At 57.0% G+C, this 14,885-nt stretch overlaps 1 protein-coding gene across 8 annotated transcripts in view; it reads right to left on the bottom strand.

Annotated features, from left to right (window-relative positions):
- MICAL1 (microtubule associated monooxygenase, calponin and LIM domain containing 1) overlaps positions 1-14,885 on the bottom strand; it is a 45,401-nt gene that overhangs the window by 12,386 nt on the left and 18,130 nt on the right. For all 8 annotated transcript variants that reach the window (XR_012155885.1, XR_012155884.1, XM_073320482.1 and 5 more), the window contains 12 exons: positions 14,394-14,495; positions 12,928-13,083; positions 12,632-12,732; positions 11,003-11,260; positions 8,688-8,803; positions 5,149-5,275; positions 4,462-4,531; positions 3,508-3,655; positions 2,799-2,986; positions 1,914-2,023; positions 1,568-1,618; positions 856-975 (listed from right to left, as the gene is read on the bottom strand). Coding sequence is in view for 6 of the 8 variants with exons in the window: in XM_073320482.1 (XP_073176583.1) it covers positions 856-975; positions 1,568-1,618; positions 1,914-2,023; positions 2,799-2,986; positions 3,508-3,655; positions 4,462-4,531; positions 5,149-5,275; positions 8,688-8,803; positions 11,003-11,260; positions 12,632-12,732; positions 12,928-13,083; positions 14,394-14,495 (1,547 nt within the window). In the remaining 2 variants the exon portion in view is untranslated. The remainder of the gene's footprint in view (positions 1-855; positions 976-1,567; positions 1,619-1,913; positions 2,024-2,798; positions 2,987-3,507; positions 3,656-4,461; positions 4,532-5,148; positions 5,276-8,687; positions 8,804-11,002; positions 11,261-12,631; positions 12,733-12,927; positions 13,084-14,393; positions 14,496-14,885) is intronic.

Genomic DNA, 14,885 nt, shown 5'->3' with positions numbered 1-14,885 from the left:
GAAGCCAGACAGCCTTGGGGCCAGGCCAGCAGCTGCCCTGAGCTACTCACTCGTAACCCTGATGGGCCCACCCATGTGCCAGCTGCCTGTGAGGCCCGAACTGTGCTGGGCTCCCTGTTTGTGAGTTTGGACGAGGGCTCCACCCCCGGCTTGCCACAGCCCTGAGGGAGGTTGTGACAGCTCCGGGGTGGGGATAGCAGAACCCGGCATAGGAACACAGGCAGGGGGATGGAAATAGCTAGTCACTGGTGGAGAGGAGCTTAGAGGGGTCCCTCCCTGCGAGCATGGCTTTGCACAGCCCCATCCCACCCAACCCTACCTAGTACAGCCCCCCCGGGGCCTGGCACTACGGGTCCATCTGCACTGGGTCGGGAGGTGTAAATTCCAGCTAGAGGAGACGTACTCGGGCTAGAACATAGCCCCGCTGGGCCAACAGGCTCCCCTGCCAGGTACATTCCCCCTTGAGCCTCTAGGCACCTCCTCAGGTGGCCAGCCCCTCCTGCTGCATAGACATCTGTACTCCGTTTTTAGCACACTAGCTCAACCCCGGCTGGAGCAGGTACTTCTCCTCGAGCTGGAATTCACATCTTCAGCATAGATGCCCCCTCATCCACTGCAATGCTCGGCTCCGCTCCTCAAAATACTCCAGGCACCACCAGTCTGGCCCAGATTCAAACCAGCGGCGCAGGGAGATGGCTCCTTGCCTCAGGACCCACCCTTGGAGCTCTTTAAACTGAGCTGGGATTTCCCTCACAACCCCCCCACCCCCGTCACAGCAAACGCAGACGATGCCTGGCCACCCGCCCAGCCACCCCGGCTGGTGTGACAGACGGTTCCTGGGAAGTGGAGACTAACCTGCAGCCTGCCCAGCGTGGAATCGGAAGCGCTGGTCTCGGTGGGTTGAGGCTGCTCCTGGCGGTTTGTCCCCCGGCCAAGGTCAGCGATGGACAAGTCGCCTCCCACCCCTGATTCCACCTATACAGCAACCCAACGGGGGAAAGCGAAACACATGACTACGGCCAGCGAGCGGGCCAGCAGCCTCTGCAGTAACTATTACAGGAGCCCACTCCCTTACATGCGTGTCCTTGGGCCAGAAGGGGCTTGTGGCCTGCACATGCATGTGTACGATCTGTCGGCCATGATCTGATCCATCCAGACATTGCACACGTGTTCCTTGCACAGCCACGGGCCTCAGAGCATCACACTCACCCACACGCTGAAGCAGATGCCCACGTGCCCTTCTGGAACTGGGGCAATGGCTCCAGAGAAGGCGAGGAGATTAATGGACACATTTCAGTGCCTAGATGTCAGATCATGGGCTGGTGCCTGGACATCACCTCCTCCACACTCTCCATAATAAAACTCCCTCCAGCGCCGGTTCCCACCGCTCAAGGCAGCCAGAGAGGCCACTACTGAGCAATGCAAAGCGTTCCCTTCCCTGGGACGCAACCTGCTGCCCTCACAGCGTGACAAGCCCCGGGGCCCAGGTCTTTCATACGACATCCCCCGTGTCCTAGCTCCTAAACTGGCCCCGGCCACATATGCTGACAAGAGCAGGGAAACTCACCCCTGCTTCTCTCCTCGTCCTCTTGGTCTCGGCGTCCTGCTGGGCACTGTCCTGAAATCACAGACAGGGCTCCCTGAGTGAGACGCTGCGGCAGGAGGACGCTCTGGGCCTATGGTAGAGCCGTGTACGTTCCTCCGCTCCCCTCGCACCAGTAGGGTCCCCCAGCCCACCCGGGGCAGCTCAGGGAGGGAACAGTGCCAGGTCACCAGAGCCAGCTGCAGGCATGTGTGTTACCAGGAGTGGGTTGGCTCAGGGTGCCAGACACCTCGTCCAGGACCTCGTGAGCACCTGGGCCGTAGACGGGGACAGCACCCGCTGTGTAGCGGGAGACACTCGGAGCATTTACCTGGTTGCGCTTGCGAGTCAGACTGAGACTTTTCTGGAGCTTGCTGAGGAACAGGACGGCTCCCCGGGTGCTGGGAGGAGCTAGCAGCTTCCCCACTCTCTCCTTTGGTTCTGCAAGGGAGAGAAAACAGGCTCGTGACTGGGTCCGGGCCCAGCCTGGCAGCTAACGCACGGGCCGGCCACGTTCCTCGGCAGGATGCCACGGAAAGGGAGCATGTGCCATCTCAGCCGCAACCCCTCCAGCCAGCGGAGGAGGGGGGCAATCTTCAGGCCTTCCTAGGGCTGCGAATTGCAGCGTGCAGATGCGGGAGCTGAGCGTTTTGTGTTTGATAGCTGGGCTCCCTGCCAACACAGGAGAGGCCAGGGTTCAAGTCCAGCTCTCGCTCCAGAGGATGGCAGGTGCGCTGGAGGTAACAGCCTGCCCGGGGAGCTAATTCTGCAGGGTGCTGGGACCTGCCTGGCTGGCTCGCAGCCCGCTCCAGCCATGAGAGAGACTTGCACCGCACAGGGCCTCGACTAGGTTCCCAGAGCAAGGCAGAAGAACCCCTCCCTCCAGCCTCCCAAAACAGGATGATTCCGCCAATGGCTCCTCCTCTGTCCGCACGGGGCAGGGTGCACAGCCTGCCCCACAGGTCACATAAGCCCCCAGGGTTGGGGGAAACTCAAATCGAGATGGGGAAAACCAACTCCATGATCCCCACTGTCCATTTCAAACCAGAGAGTCCCCTGCAAAGGGAATCGCTCAGCAGCCAACTCCAGAGTCCAGCCCAGCGTCCCCCGGTCCTTCCCACCCTGACTATCCTGACCATGGCTGGGGGAGAGCAGATGCAGGGCTGGGAGTGGATACCCCCAGAGATCCAGCCCTGGAGCCCCTGAGGATCCTCACTTGCAGAAGACTTGAAGGCTTCATAGAACTGGCTCAGGTAGGTGATGAGTCCGAGCTGGTTGGCCTCGGCCACGGAGGCCATTTCGGTGCTGGAGAGGACGGGCGGGATGCCTAGCTCCTGCTCGGCGATGTCCAAGGCCATCTGGTTGTTCTTGATGGGACTGTGCTGGTCCAGGGAGTTGAAATCTCTAGGGACAGAAACAGGGCGTCAGGCTGAGGGGGAGGGAGAGCCGGCGATGCCTGCTCAGGAGCTAGAGCGGCCAGGGGCGAGCCCAGTTCAGATTTCCCCCTCCTCGTCCGGTGAAGGAACAAACTAAGCACACGAGAGTCAGGCAGCTGCACGCCTGCCTCATGCCCCCCACGCTGACCGCGTATGGAAGCAGCCTCTGTGGAAGAAGCACCCCTTGGCACTGGGCTGGGGTTGGGGGATCATCCATTGGGCCAAATACAGCAACATTCAGCAAGGGCGGGGGGCCAAAGGTCAGGTTGTGGCGGGAACTAGAGGCTTAGGGGTGCAGGGTGGGGTAGTAGGAGGCACCATCCAGCCGCCACGAAACACACATCATCCCCCCCCGCAAACCGGCACCTAGGAATTCCCAGCAGCAGCCACCGCAGGGACACACATGCTCCCAGCCCGGGGCCAAGTGTTGTGTGGCAGCCCAGCCGGGGTCGTCCTCCCGTCCCCAAGCCACGGGGACAGGAGCCTTACAGGAGGTTGGGCCGGAAGCGGTGGATGAGGGCACACAGGGCCAGGCCGCTTTTCCAGGAGTGCGTGAAGTCCGTCACCGTGACGCCGCGGTAACCCGCCGTGTGGGTCTGGCACCAGCTCAGGAGCTCCTCGTAGGCCCTGCCGACGTCTGGAGGAGAGAGAGGATAAGGCGCGGGGCTGGGACTGGGGTGGGGCACAGCTGTAAAAGGGAGCAGCCAGGGGATCGGAGCTGGGAAACCTACAATCACCTCCATCAAGGGCCTTGGGGGGCAGGGGGCAGCAGGTGGGTCGCTTCCTTGGGCCGCAGAACGTGGGAGCAAGGGCATAGGGCTCATGGAGAGGACGGGGAGACTGTGTCTCCTGTTAGCTGCTGCTGAGGCGACAGCACGCCCAGACTCAGCCTGCCAGCCCAGCCGAGGACAGGTTCAAGTGGCTCCCAAGGCCACCTCCCAAAAAATGAGGGAAGAACTGCTCATGTCCCCTCCAGGGAGGGAGCCACAGTCCCCATGCCCGGCTCCCCACCCCTCTGCAGCACTCGGACACTCTGGCCCCCAAAGTCTCCTGGGACGCTGCTGGGGTGAGCGGAAGTGGGGCAGGAGGAAAGAGGGGGCGCCCTGGGGAGGAGAAGACAGGAGAGGATCTAAAAGAGGAGCCAGAGGGTGCACAACGTCCCACCCCGGGGGCACCAAGCCTCAGCCAAATGCCCAAGGCTTGGGTATAAGCGGGCACATGGAGAAAGGGCGCCAGGAAAGTCAGCGATAGGGGTGGAAAGCCCGACAGAAAAGGGAGCAAAAAGTCAGGCAGGCACCCAGCACCGAGGCTGGGTGGTGGGGGAAGCTCCACCAGCCGCTGCTTCTCCAAGGTGAGGAGGGCGATGCATGCACGGGGTGGAAAGCAGGTCTGTGGGGGGATCCGTCCAGCTGGACGCCCAGGGGTGGGGCCCCCCAGACTTGCCTGTGCTCTCACGACTGTTTCTCTTCTTATGGTCGATCTCGATCATCCCCACCACATACATGTCACGGACCTGCAGAGAGAGACACCCCGAGAGCCGGTTACTGACATTGCAGGACAAGGCAATCTGCGGAAGAAAAGGCCTCCGGTCCCAGTGAAGGGAGGTCAAAACCCCAGTAGAGGGAACACAAGGAGTGTGCGGCCCTCTGACAGAGCACCCAGCCATGCCCTCTCTCCTTCTGAGACCAAGCTGGCTAGCGACCTGTGCAGCTCACCGCTGGCTCTTCCCCAGAGCTGGCTGTATTCGCTTGCTTACTGGGCCTGTGCACAGTCAGCTGCATCGTGGATTCATGGTTCATTCCTCTACTACCCACTGGCTCTCAAACTGTGCAGATATACACCTGTCCCTGGGGCAGAGGGCAACAGCCGGGTGGAATCGATATGGGGTGTGAGGTTACAACTTGGATTATCCCATCATTCCTATGAGAACAGAGCAGACACCTCACTCCGTGTTCAGTTCCCAGGAGTGTGCAGCGCCATGTCGGCCAAGTGGACACAATTATCCCTTGGTGGAGGTAACAAACCAGGCAGGGAGAGAGAAATGGCTTTAGGAACAAGGGCTGGTGCTTGTGACACCAGCCGCAAGGAGCCCCGGCAGGGCGGGATCTCCGTCTGGCCTGGACGAGTTACCTGGTTGGGCTTTATGGCTTGGAGGTTGATGTTGCGGTAGCGAGTAGTAGGGTCAATGCTGTACTGGCTGGTGTTTTTGTTGGTGTTGTCGGGGGACGTTTGAGACAGCTGCTGGTAGATGCTCTCCCTGCACAGAGGAAACGAGCCAGGTTAAACACGGACGTTCCTCCGCCACTGATCTCAAAAGTGAGGAAAGTAAAGGAACGGAGGGTTCAGAAGAGGAAAATAGAAAGGAGCATAAACTTTGGCAAGTCAAGTGGGAAAGCATCATGAGGCAGGCCAGGAGAGGATTGGGAGAGCAAGTAGCTAAAGATGCAAAAACCAACAGTACATTTTTAAAGTACATCAGAAGCAGGAAGCCTGCCAAACAGTCAGTGGGGCCACTGGACAACCCAGGTGCTAAAGGAGCACGTGAGGAAGACGAGGCCGTTGTACACGAGCGAAATGAATTCTTTGCACCGGTCTTTGCTGCAGAGGATGTGGGGGAGATTCCCACACCTGAGCCATTCCTTTTAGGTGACAAATCTGAAGAACTGTTGCAGATTAAGCAGGGTTTGGAATAAACTGATAAATTAATCCATAATAAGTCAGCAGGACCAGTTGGGATTCACCCAAGACTGAAGAAATTCAAATCTGAAATGGCAGAACGACTACCTGTGGTATGTAACCTCTCGCTTAAATCAGCCTCTGCACTAGATGACTGGAGGATAGCTAATGTAACACCAATTTTTTAAAAAGGCTCCAGGGGCAATCCTGGCAATTACGGGCCAGTAAGCCTGACTTCAGTACCAGGCAAATTGGTTGAAACTATAGTAAAGAACACAATTATCAGACATATAGATGAACATGATATAGAATCATAGCACTGGAAGGGACCTCGAGAGGCCATCTAATCCAGTCCCCTGCACTCATGGCAGGGCTAAGTATTATCTAAACCATCCCTGACAGGTGTTTGTCCAACCTGCTCTTAAAAATCTCCAATGATGGAGATTCCACAACCTCTTTAGGCAATTTATTTCAGTGTTTAACCACCCTGACAGTTAGGAAGTTTTTCCTAATGTCCAACCTAAACCGCCATTTCCTCTACAATTCAAACCCATTGCTTCTTGTCCTATCCTCAGCGGTTAAAGAGAACAATTTTTCTCCCTCCTCCTTGTAACAAACTTTATGTACTTGAAAACTGTTATCATGTCCCCTCTTGGTCTTCTCTTCTCCAGACTAAACAAACCCAATTTTTTCAGTCTTCCCTCATAGGTTATGTTTTCTAGACCTTTAATCATTTTTGTTGCTCTTCTCTGGACTTTCTCCAATTTGTCCACATCCTTCCTGAAATGTCTCTCCCAGAATTGGACACAATACTGCAGTTGAGGCCCAATCAGCACGGAGTAGAGTGCAAGAATTACTTCTCGTGTCTTGCTTACAACACTCCTGCTAATACATCCCAGAGTGATGTTTGGGGAAGAGTGAAGACAGATTTTGTAAAGGGAAATCATGCCTCACCAATCTATTAGAATTCTTTGAGGGGGGTCAACAACCATGTGGACGAGGGTGATCCAGTGGATATAGTGTGCTTGGACTTTCAGAAAGCCTTTGACAAGGTCCCTCACCAAAGGCTCTTAAAAACAAATTAAGCAGTCATGCGGTAGAAGGGAAGGTCCTCTCATGGACCAGTAACTGGTTAAAAAACAGAAAAAAAGGTAGGAATAAATGGTCCAAAGCAGACTGCAAAGAGCTACAAAGGGATTTCACTAAACTGGGTGACTGGGCAACAAAATGGCAGATAAAATTCAATGTTGATAAATACAAAGTAATGCACAGTGGAAAACATAATCCGAACGATACAGATCAAATGTTGGGGTCTAAGTTAGCTGTTACCACTCAAGAAAGATCTTGGAGTCCTCGTGGAGAGTTCTCTGCTCAATGGGCAGCAGCAATCAAAAAAGCGAACAGAGTGTTAGGAGCCCTAACGAAAGGGATAGATAATAAAAGAGAAAATATTATAATGCCACTGTACAAATCAATGGTCTACCCACACCTGGAATACTGCGTGCAGTTCTGGTCACTCCATCTCAAAAAAAGATATATTCGAATAAGAAGTAGTACAGAGAAGGGCAACAAAAATGATTAAGGGAATGGAACAGCTTCTGTGTGAAGAGATATTAAAAACTCTGGGAAGGTTCATATTAGAAAAGAGATGACTGGGGGTAGGGGGGAGAGATGATAGAGGTCTATACAATCATGACTGGTGTGGAGAAAAAGTGAAGAAGGAAGTGTTGTTTACCCCTCACATAACACAAGCACTATGGGTCTCCGGATGAAATTAGTAGGAGCGGGTTTAAAACAAATTTAATGAAGTTTTTCTTCACCCAACGCACAGTCAACCTGTGGGACTCGTTGCCAGGGGATGGTGTGAAGACCAAAAGTATAACTGGGCTCAGAATTAGATACGTTCATGGAGAATAGGTCCATCAATGGCTATGAGCCAAGACGGTGAGGGTGTCCCTAACCCTGCAGCTGCCAGAAGCTGGGAGCGGATGACCAGGGACAGATCACTCAAAATTGCCCTGCTCTATTCATTCCCTCTGAAGCACCTGGCACTGGCCACTGTCGGAAGACAGGATAGTGGCTAGATGGACCATTGGTCTGATCCAGTCTGGCCGTTCTTATGCTCTTAAGAGCTCAGAGTGTGAGTGATCTAGGCAGACACCACAGCTCTAAAGACACAACCTGCAATCAGGCGCTTCCTGGCAGTCAATGGTCTTGAGAAGGGCTGAATTTAGTGCTAAGCAAAGGTGCCAGCTTGAGACCAAAGTCCTTTATTTGTCAGCAGTAACAGTGCAGACTTCCCCCACGCCCGAGCCCTACCATGCAGGGACCCCTCCAGGAGCCAGAAGGGAACTCAGTCACTCCTTGCCCTCTCTGTTGAGGCTGCCGTTGTGCATGTGATGGCTGGTTGTGCCACACAGACACCTGTCCACTAGGAACTAGACAGACCCAACTCAATTCACACAGGGCACCAGACAGCCACCGTTACTGCCCTGGGCCAGATTCCGGGGGGTGATCTAGAAGCGAAAGGCACCATTGCTCTGACCCAGCCCCTCACAGCAGCCACGCTTCCTAGGTCTCTTCCTTGCAGGGGGCTCAAAACAGCTGAGCCACATGGATCTAAGGACGCCTTGTGCTCCGAGCACCTGATGTGCCGTATCCTACCTGCTGTACAAAGGCACTAAGTTCTCCAGAGCAGGGATTGTCTTTACATTTAGGAACACGGGGATTGCCAGATTAGGGGTCCATCTAGACTGGTATCCTGGCCGCAACAGTGGCCAGCACCTGCTGCTTCAGAAGAAGGTGCAAGAACCCTGCAGTTATGGGATTACCTGCCCCCAGGGGAAGTTTCCTCCTGACCCTCTATCGTTAGAGGTTGGCTTGTGCCCTGATGCATGAGGGTTGATAGCTTTTGTACTGCACCAAGCAAACACACACAATCTGGAACCCGTGAACAGCCCCTGTCCCCACCCTTGCAGGAGTAGAGTCCTCACCTCTCAGCCAGAAGGTCCAGTGGGGAGGTTCCTGCTGCCCATCTTTTCACCATCCAGGCAGTGTCAAAGGCGGCCAAAAAACCCCGCGCCACACCGGTGCCCAGCGGCCAGAATGGCTACAAAACACGAGACAGAGAGAGTGGAGGGGATGGGAGCTGCACATGTGTTCAGTAACCCTACGGGAGGATTTTCAGAGTCCTGGCTGAGGTCCCTGGCACACAACAGACTCCAGCTTCGAGTGCAATTGAACGCACAAAAAGCAACCTGCTCCTCAGATCCGGAAAGTTGGTGCTGTGATCGGGAGCCACCCAGGCTGGTTCTCAAGGGTGGCAGGTTTGTATAATTTTTGGTGGTGCCCAGAATGGGTCCAAGTCCTGTCCCCCCCACCAGACACACACACCTGCCTAAGGTTCTGGGAGGGAGTTCAGGTGTGGGAGGGGTGCGGGCTCTGGGAGGGAGTTTGGGTGCTGGGTGCAGGCTCTGGGCTGGGGCAGGAGGTTGGGGTGTGGGAGAGGGTGAGGGGTGCAGCCCTTACCTCGGGCACCTCCCAAAAGCGACCCACACACCCCTCTTGCAGTGGGTCCTAGGCAGGAGGGCCGGGGGTCTCTGTGCACCGCTGCCCACAGGCACCGCCCCCGCGGCTCCCATTGGCCACAGTTCCCAACCAATGGGAGCTGCGGAGTTGACGCTCGGAATGGGGGCAGCGTGCGGAGACACACACACACACACCCAGGGCCGTGCTGGCCCCTTCCGGGAGTGGCACGGAGCGAGGCTGGGCAAGAAGCTGCCTTAGCCCTGCTGTGCTGCCGGCAGGGGGCCCCCGGGGCCCTTTTAAATCACCATGGGGCAGCAGGCAGGGCCGGGGGACAGACTGGTGGAGCTGGGCCCCTGGGCCCTGAATATTCCTGGAGCACAGGCAGCATGGGCCCATATAACTCGCCGCTGGTTCTCACACAGTGCTCAGCATTCACACAGCTGCTGCCCAACTGGGTAGCTGCCAACGGAAGAAGTCAGAGCTGCAGGTCAGCAGAGGGAAGCACGCATCTGGGGGGCTCCTGCTTCAAGCCTCTCCCCTCCTTACTCCCACCCCTGACCTCCGAAAAACCAGAACCTGGGTGTCAGCCTGGGAGCTGAGCCCTCCCAGACAAAGGGCTGCTAGTGGACAGAGCCGTGGGGCCCAGCTCGAGGATGGGACCCCAGGCTACAGACCAAACAAAGGGGAGAGATTAGAGGAGAGAGTCAGCTTGCTCCCTGGTTGGCTGGAAGGACGACCCTCAGCCTCACGATCCAGAGACAGCATCCAGCCCAGCCAGCCCAGAGACTCAGCGGAGCCTGGGGCCCTGGGCAGGGTGCGGCTCAGAAAAGAAAAGCTTACTGGAGACACAGGCACAGAGCTCTGTGTGAAGCTGCCGAGTGAAACGAGGCCTGGACAATTTCCAAACCCCAGCCAGGCTCTGCCCTGTGACTCAGATGCAGCTTACAGGGACCCCAGGCTCCAGCGAGTTGCCGGGCAACCCAGAACCCTGCCCGGTGCTGGGACCCGTAGTCTCAGCACTTCGGGGCCCACTGCCCAGTCATCTTTTGCACATGGACAGGGCTTTTTGCTAGGGATCTCTCCGCACTGTGCACGTTCACCAAGCTGCTCGGCCTCACAGGGGTGGTCGTTATCCCAGTTCAACGGAGAGGGAAACCGAGGCGCGCAGGGGTGAATGTTCCGTAACAAGGCGGGGTCAGGAATGGCAACCCAAAGTCCTGACACTCAGCCCTTGCTCAAACTACTAGCCGGCTCCATGCTATATAAGGCTCCACCTTCGCTGCGAGCGAGGGGTGGGGCTCCCCTGTCCGTGTGCACGCACTCACACTAGCTTTCATCGAGCTAGCGTGAGTCTGAACAGCAGCACAGCCATGGTGGCGCAGGTCACGGCAGCAGAGCATGGCTTAGCCGGGCCAAGCATAAAGCCGTGGCCTAAATCAGGAGCAGCCCTTGGGCTCCTGGCATGACACCCGCACTGCCCCAATTGCTACAGCACGTGTTTGAAGATGCTGTCTCGGGTTAGGGGAAGAATCACCACAGCTGGGAAACACGGGCATTGCCCTGAGCGGGAGTGGGGAGTGTGGCCGGTCAGTCTGCTGCCTGACGGGGAGAGTTAGGGTTTGCATAAACTCTGCCCCTGGGCTGGCAGCGCTGCCAAGGGGACACTCTCAGGGAAGGAGATGCCTCCAGCCTTGCAAGCTGAGGCTGCAAAGGGATCCCGGCCAGAGCCCATCCTCCCCTGCCCCCACACCTGTTCGTCTCTCGTTAGGCGGGCACTGACCTCCACCAGACAGTCTCCCACCAGCCCGATGAGCAGCCGGGCCCCGTGGCACTCGCGTACCAGGGCTGCGTTCTCCGAGCGGTTCATGCAGGTGAAGTCAAACATGTCGACGTCCGGGCAGTTCCGGTGGTTCAGAGCGAACTCCAAGTCAGGCAGCTGGTAGTTGGTGGAGAAGTTGGCGGCTTCCTTGGCATAGCTGAGGAGGGCTTCTTGACTGATGTTCTCAGCAGACAGCAGGCTCTCTATGTCCGCTTTGTCCTACGGGAATGGGGGGCAGGGTGTTACTCAAAAGGGGATTCCTGGCACAGGTGCCCAAAAGCGTATTTGTTTGTAAAGCAAAGGGATCACTTCACCACCTATCAAGATGCAGCCACCTCTGAGGTGGAACATGGCAGCTGAATAAGAGTACACAGCAACAGGCATGGGCAGGAAATATAAAGTTATAACTGTGGAAGTATAACATTGTATAAGTATAACATTGTATAAGGGGACATGCTGGATATATTGTATATGAGAGGGCATGCCAAAACATGTTACAAAGTATCTGAGGGAGCACACGTAGGGACAGTTAGCTTTTGAATGGAGAAGCAATTAAGATAGAGCCAGCACGTCTAAGAAGCAGCCATCAGAATGGAAGGTGTGAAGGGCAATTAGTTAAGTTAACTGGAAGCTGTTAAAGGAGATTGTTAAGGGTGGCAGGTAATTGAAGATACGTGACTGGTCTCAGGGATCTCGAAGGGTGGTGACTAAAATCTTTTTCTTCTTTTGTCTGTAACTTCTCTGTAACTTGTTCTCCAGCAAGCTGTATAAATTAAGAGACACAAGCCCCACTCGGGGGGCTCACTTCTAAATGTATTAGCAGAGCAGCTTTGCTAATAAAACAGAGCGGTCTGATAAATTGTGAGCCTGAGTCAAACTTTGACATAACGTATCCCACTGAAACCACAAGGAGCGATGTAGGTCAGCAGGATTTAACACCTGTATGGAAATTTGCCAGGACACACCCACTCCAGCAAGGAGTTCCATAGAGCGTTAGTGGTTGGCACCTGCGTTTTAGGTCTGAAAAATGGTCTTTCCAGCAGCACTCTACTCTTAGCACCAGACTGATGCACTGGCCCAGGGTACGTCTACACTGCAGCCCCTGAGTGTGACTGCACCTTGAGCTGCGGTAGCCACGCCAGCTTTAATCTAGCTAGCTTGGGTACTGGAGCCCTGAAGCCATGGCAGCATGAGCTGTCCACACCCACCTGGAACTTCACACACTGAAACAGCTCCGCCGGGCAGGGACCCGAGCAACCTGCGTTAAAGCTAGCTCGGGTATGTCAGCTGGAGCGGCAGCCACTCCCAGTGCTTGTGGGCCAGCCATACCCGAGAGAGAGAGAGAGAAGTGCCCCTCAGCGAATCCCCAGCACCATTTCTGTCCTCTGGAGGCCTCCCAGCCAGGCACTGCCCCCAGCCCTAGCAAGCACCGCCGGGATGGTAGCACCTACACGTACACGTTCCTTATGTTCCAACAGGCTGGGCGCATGAAACGCAAGCCGGTGCCCTGGTGAACTCGGCTATCTGGTCCCATCTCTCCCATCCCACGGCGGCCAGTCTCCTCCCCACGTCCACGCTGGGCCCCCTCACCTGGACAATGACCCCCTTTCTGAGCAGGCTCTGTTTTTTGGCCGTCATGACAAAATAGTGGGTGTCGTCTTTGTAGTAGACAATGTTCTCCAAGTCGATACCTGGCACGGGGCAAAGGGGGATAAACAGAGGGTTGAGGTGGAGCCGGGCCGAGAGAGCTGGCGCGAGAATGCCGTCCAAGAGCGGGCAGCTGCCCTACAGCCTGCTCCATTCACAGGCAGGCAGGGTGCGGGTTGTTGCAGCCCTGGGGGATGCGCAGGGCAGGGGATTAGCTGACGGGGGAAGGCCCTGCCCACCTGTTTTGTTGTAGAGGTTCTGGAAGAACTGCTGGTTGTAGATGCGGGCCACACCGCTGATCTCGGCGACCTCCACCTCGGCCCGGCTGTGGCGGTTGACGAAGTTGGTGGTGATGCCGATCGCCAGCTTCCCACGCATCTCCTTCCGCTTGAACCCTGGGGACAGACACAGACACCGCGCCCGTCAGGCCTGCTGGGGCCCTTCCTAGCCCCCAGGAAAGGGGGCATTGGCAGCGCAGGGAAAAGCCTGTGGGGTGTGGAGGCAGAGAAGAGGGGTGCAGGTCGAATCAGGCTGGCGAGGGTCAGGACATGCCCCCCGGGGCACAGCATCCTTGTCTGCTATTCGGCTGCTCCAAGAACCACCCAGCCCGACATCCAGGGCGCTGCGTCTGGAGCAAGTGCCAGCCGTGGAAGGAGTAGGGTTTGAGAAGGGCCTGGACCAAGCCCCAGCTCTGAACCCCCCATCCTCCTTGGGCCAGCACCAAGCTAGCAATGTGCAGCCAGAGGGCAGGACCACGTACCGATTACTGAGCACCGAGGGGGAATCGCTCCCTGCCCCCAGGAGCTCCCGGCCCAGCACAGACGCTGGGGAGTGAGGGAAGCACCATTAGGAGACTGGGGGGACAGTGGCCCAGGAAGGGAGGTCCCCCGCTGTTCGGTTTTCTCAGGGAAGGGGCGGGCCTGGAGGCCAGGCAGTTCTGGGCCGTAGGGGCCCCGGTGCAAGCACTGGGAATGCCCCGCTGCATGATGCTACATGCATTTTAAGGCAGCAGCTGGCCAGCCCTGCGGCCACGGCCTTGCAGATGTTCGGGGCACGCCTCAGCGGGTGGCGTGAGCAGCACCGGCTATCAGGAGCCGACCTGTCTCAAGGCCTCTTCTCCCCCTCCCCCGTTTCCCCCGCAGCTGCATTTCAGACCCTTCACGGTACAAGCCGTGGCTCCAAGCTGCCTGGCTCATGCACATGCCCTGCTCCAGAGAGCGCTGCATTTCCCCCCCCCAGCCCGCCCCAGGCCGAGAGACTCCAGCCCCACTGGGTGGGGACCCACGAGGAACTGAGCCGAGAGAGAACGACCCCCATCCATTCCCACGCAGGCCCTGCAGCCTCTCTCTCCGCCCCCCTCACCCGTGAGAAGAGACTCGATCAGGGTCCCGGGGCCCATCGGCCCAGCTGACGTGACCAGAGGCTCCATTGTTTTCCCTTAGCCCGGCCACCCTGAGAAGGGTGGCGAGCACTGGCCCCTCCTTGGCCAATGCTGCTGGCCAGCCCCTGGGTACCGGGGGTGCGTCTGGCCCAAGAGGGGCCCCCCCATCAGCCCCCGAGCCCTGTGGGGACTGTACTTGCCCTCATGGTAGAGGAGAAGGAACATCAAGCAACAGAGGAGATGGAGTGCTCCCCGCCGCGCTCTAGCCAGGCTGGAAGGGAGGGGAACACGCTAGCTGCAGCTCATGAGGGAGCAAGCCCTCACCTTTAGGCACAAATTTGCCTCCTCCAGCTGAGATGAGGACGTCAAATTCATACTGCCCCACGGGAGAGGAGCTGGGCTGGAGCGCAGCCCTCCAGGCACCACCTGCGGAGAAAGACAATGGAGAGGGGGGCGTCGGAGGGGGCCTGAGCGACACCCCAGTATGAAAACTCCCCCGTCCCCCTGCCAGGAACGTTTATACATAACGAGGGGGGTGCGGTCTAGTGGTTTGAGCTCATGGCTCATCGTCAGGAGTTCTGGGGTCTAATCCTAGCTCTACCAGTAACTCACTGCATGACTTTGGGTGAGTCACTCCCCCGCTCCATGCCTCAGTTTCCCCATCTGAACAATGGGGATAATGGTATTGGCCCCACCCCCCAGAGAGGGGAGGAGTTTGTGAAGCTGGATTGGCATTTGTGGAGGCACCGGTATCATTATTTCAAATAAAACAAAAACCTCAGGGGACTGAGGGGAAATCGACCCACAGCTCAAAAC

This window comes from Lepidochelys kempii, chromosome 21 (assembly GCF_965140265.1).
Source record: "Lepidochelys kempii isolate rLepKem1 chromosome 21, rLepKem1.hap2, whole genome shotgun sequence".
NCBI lineage: Eukaryota > Metazoa > Chordata > Testudines > Cheloniidae > Lepidochelys > Lepidochelys kempii.
This window is presented reverse-complemented; position numbering and strand designations above follow the sequence as displayed.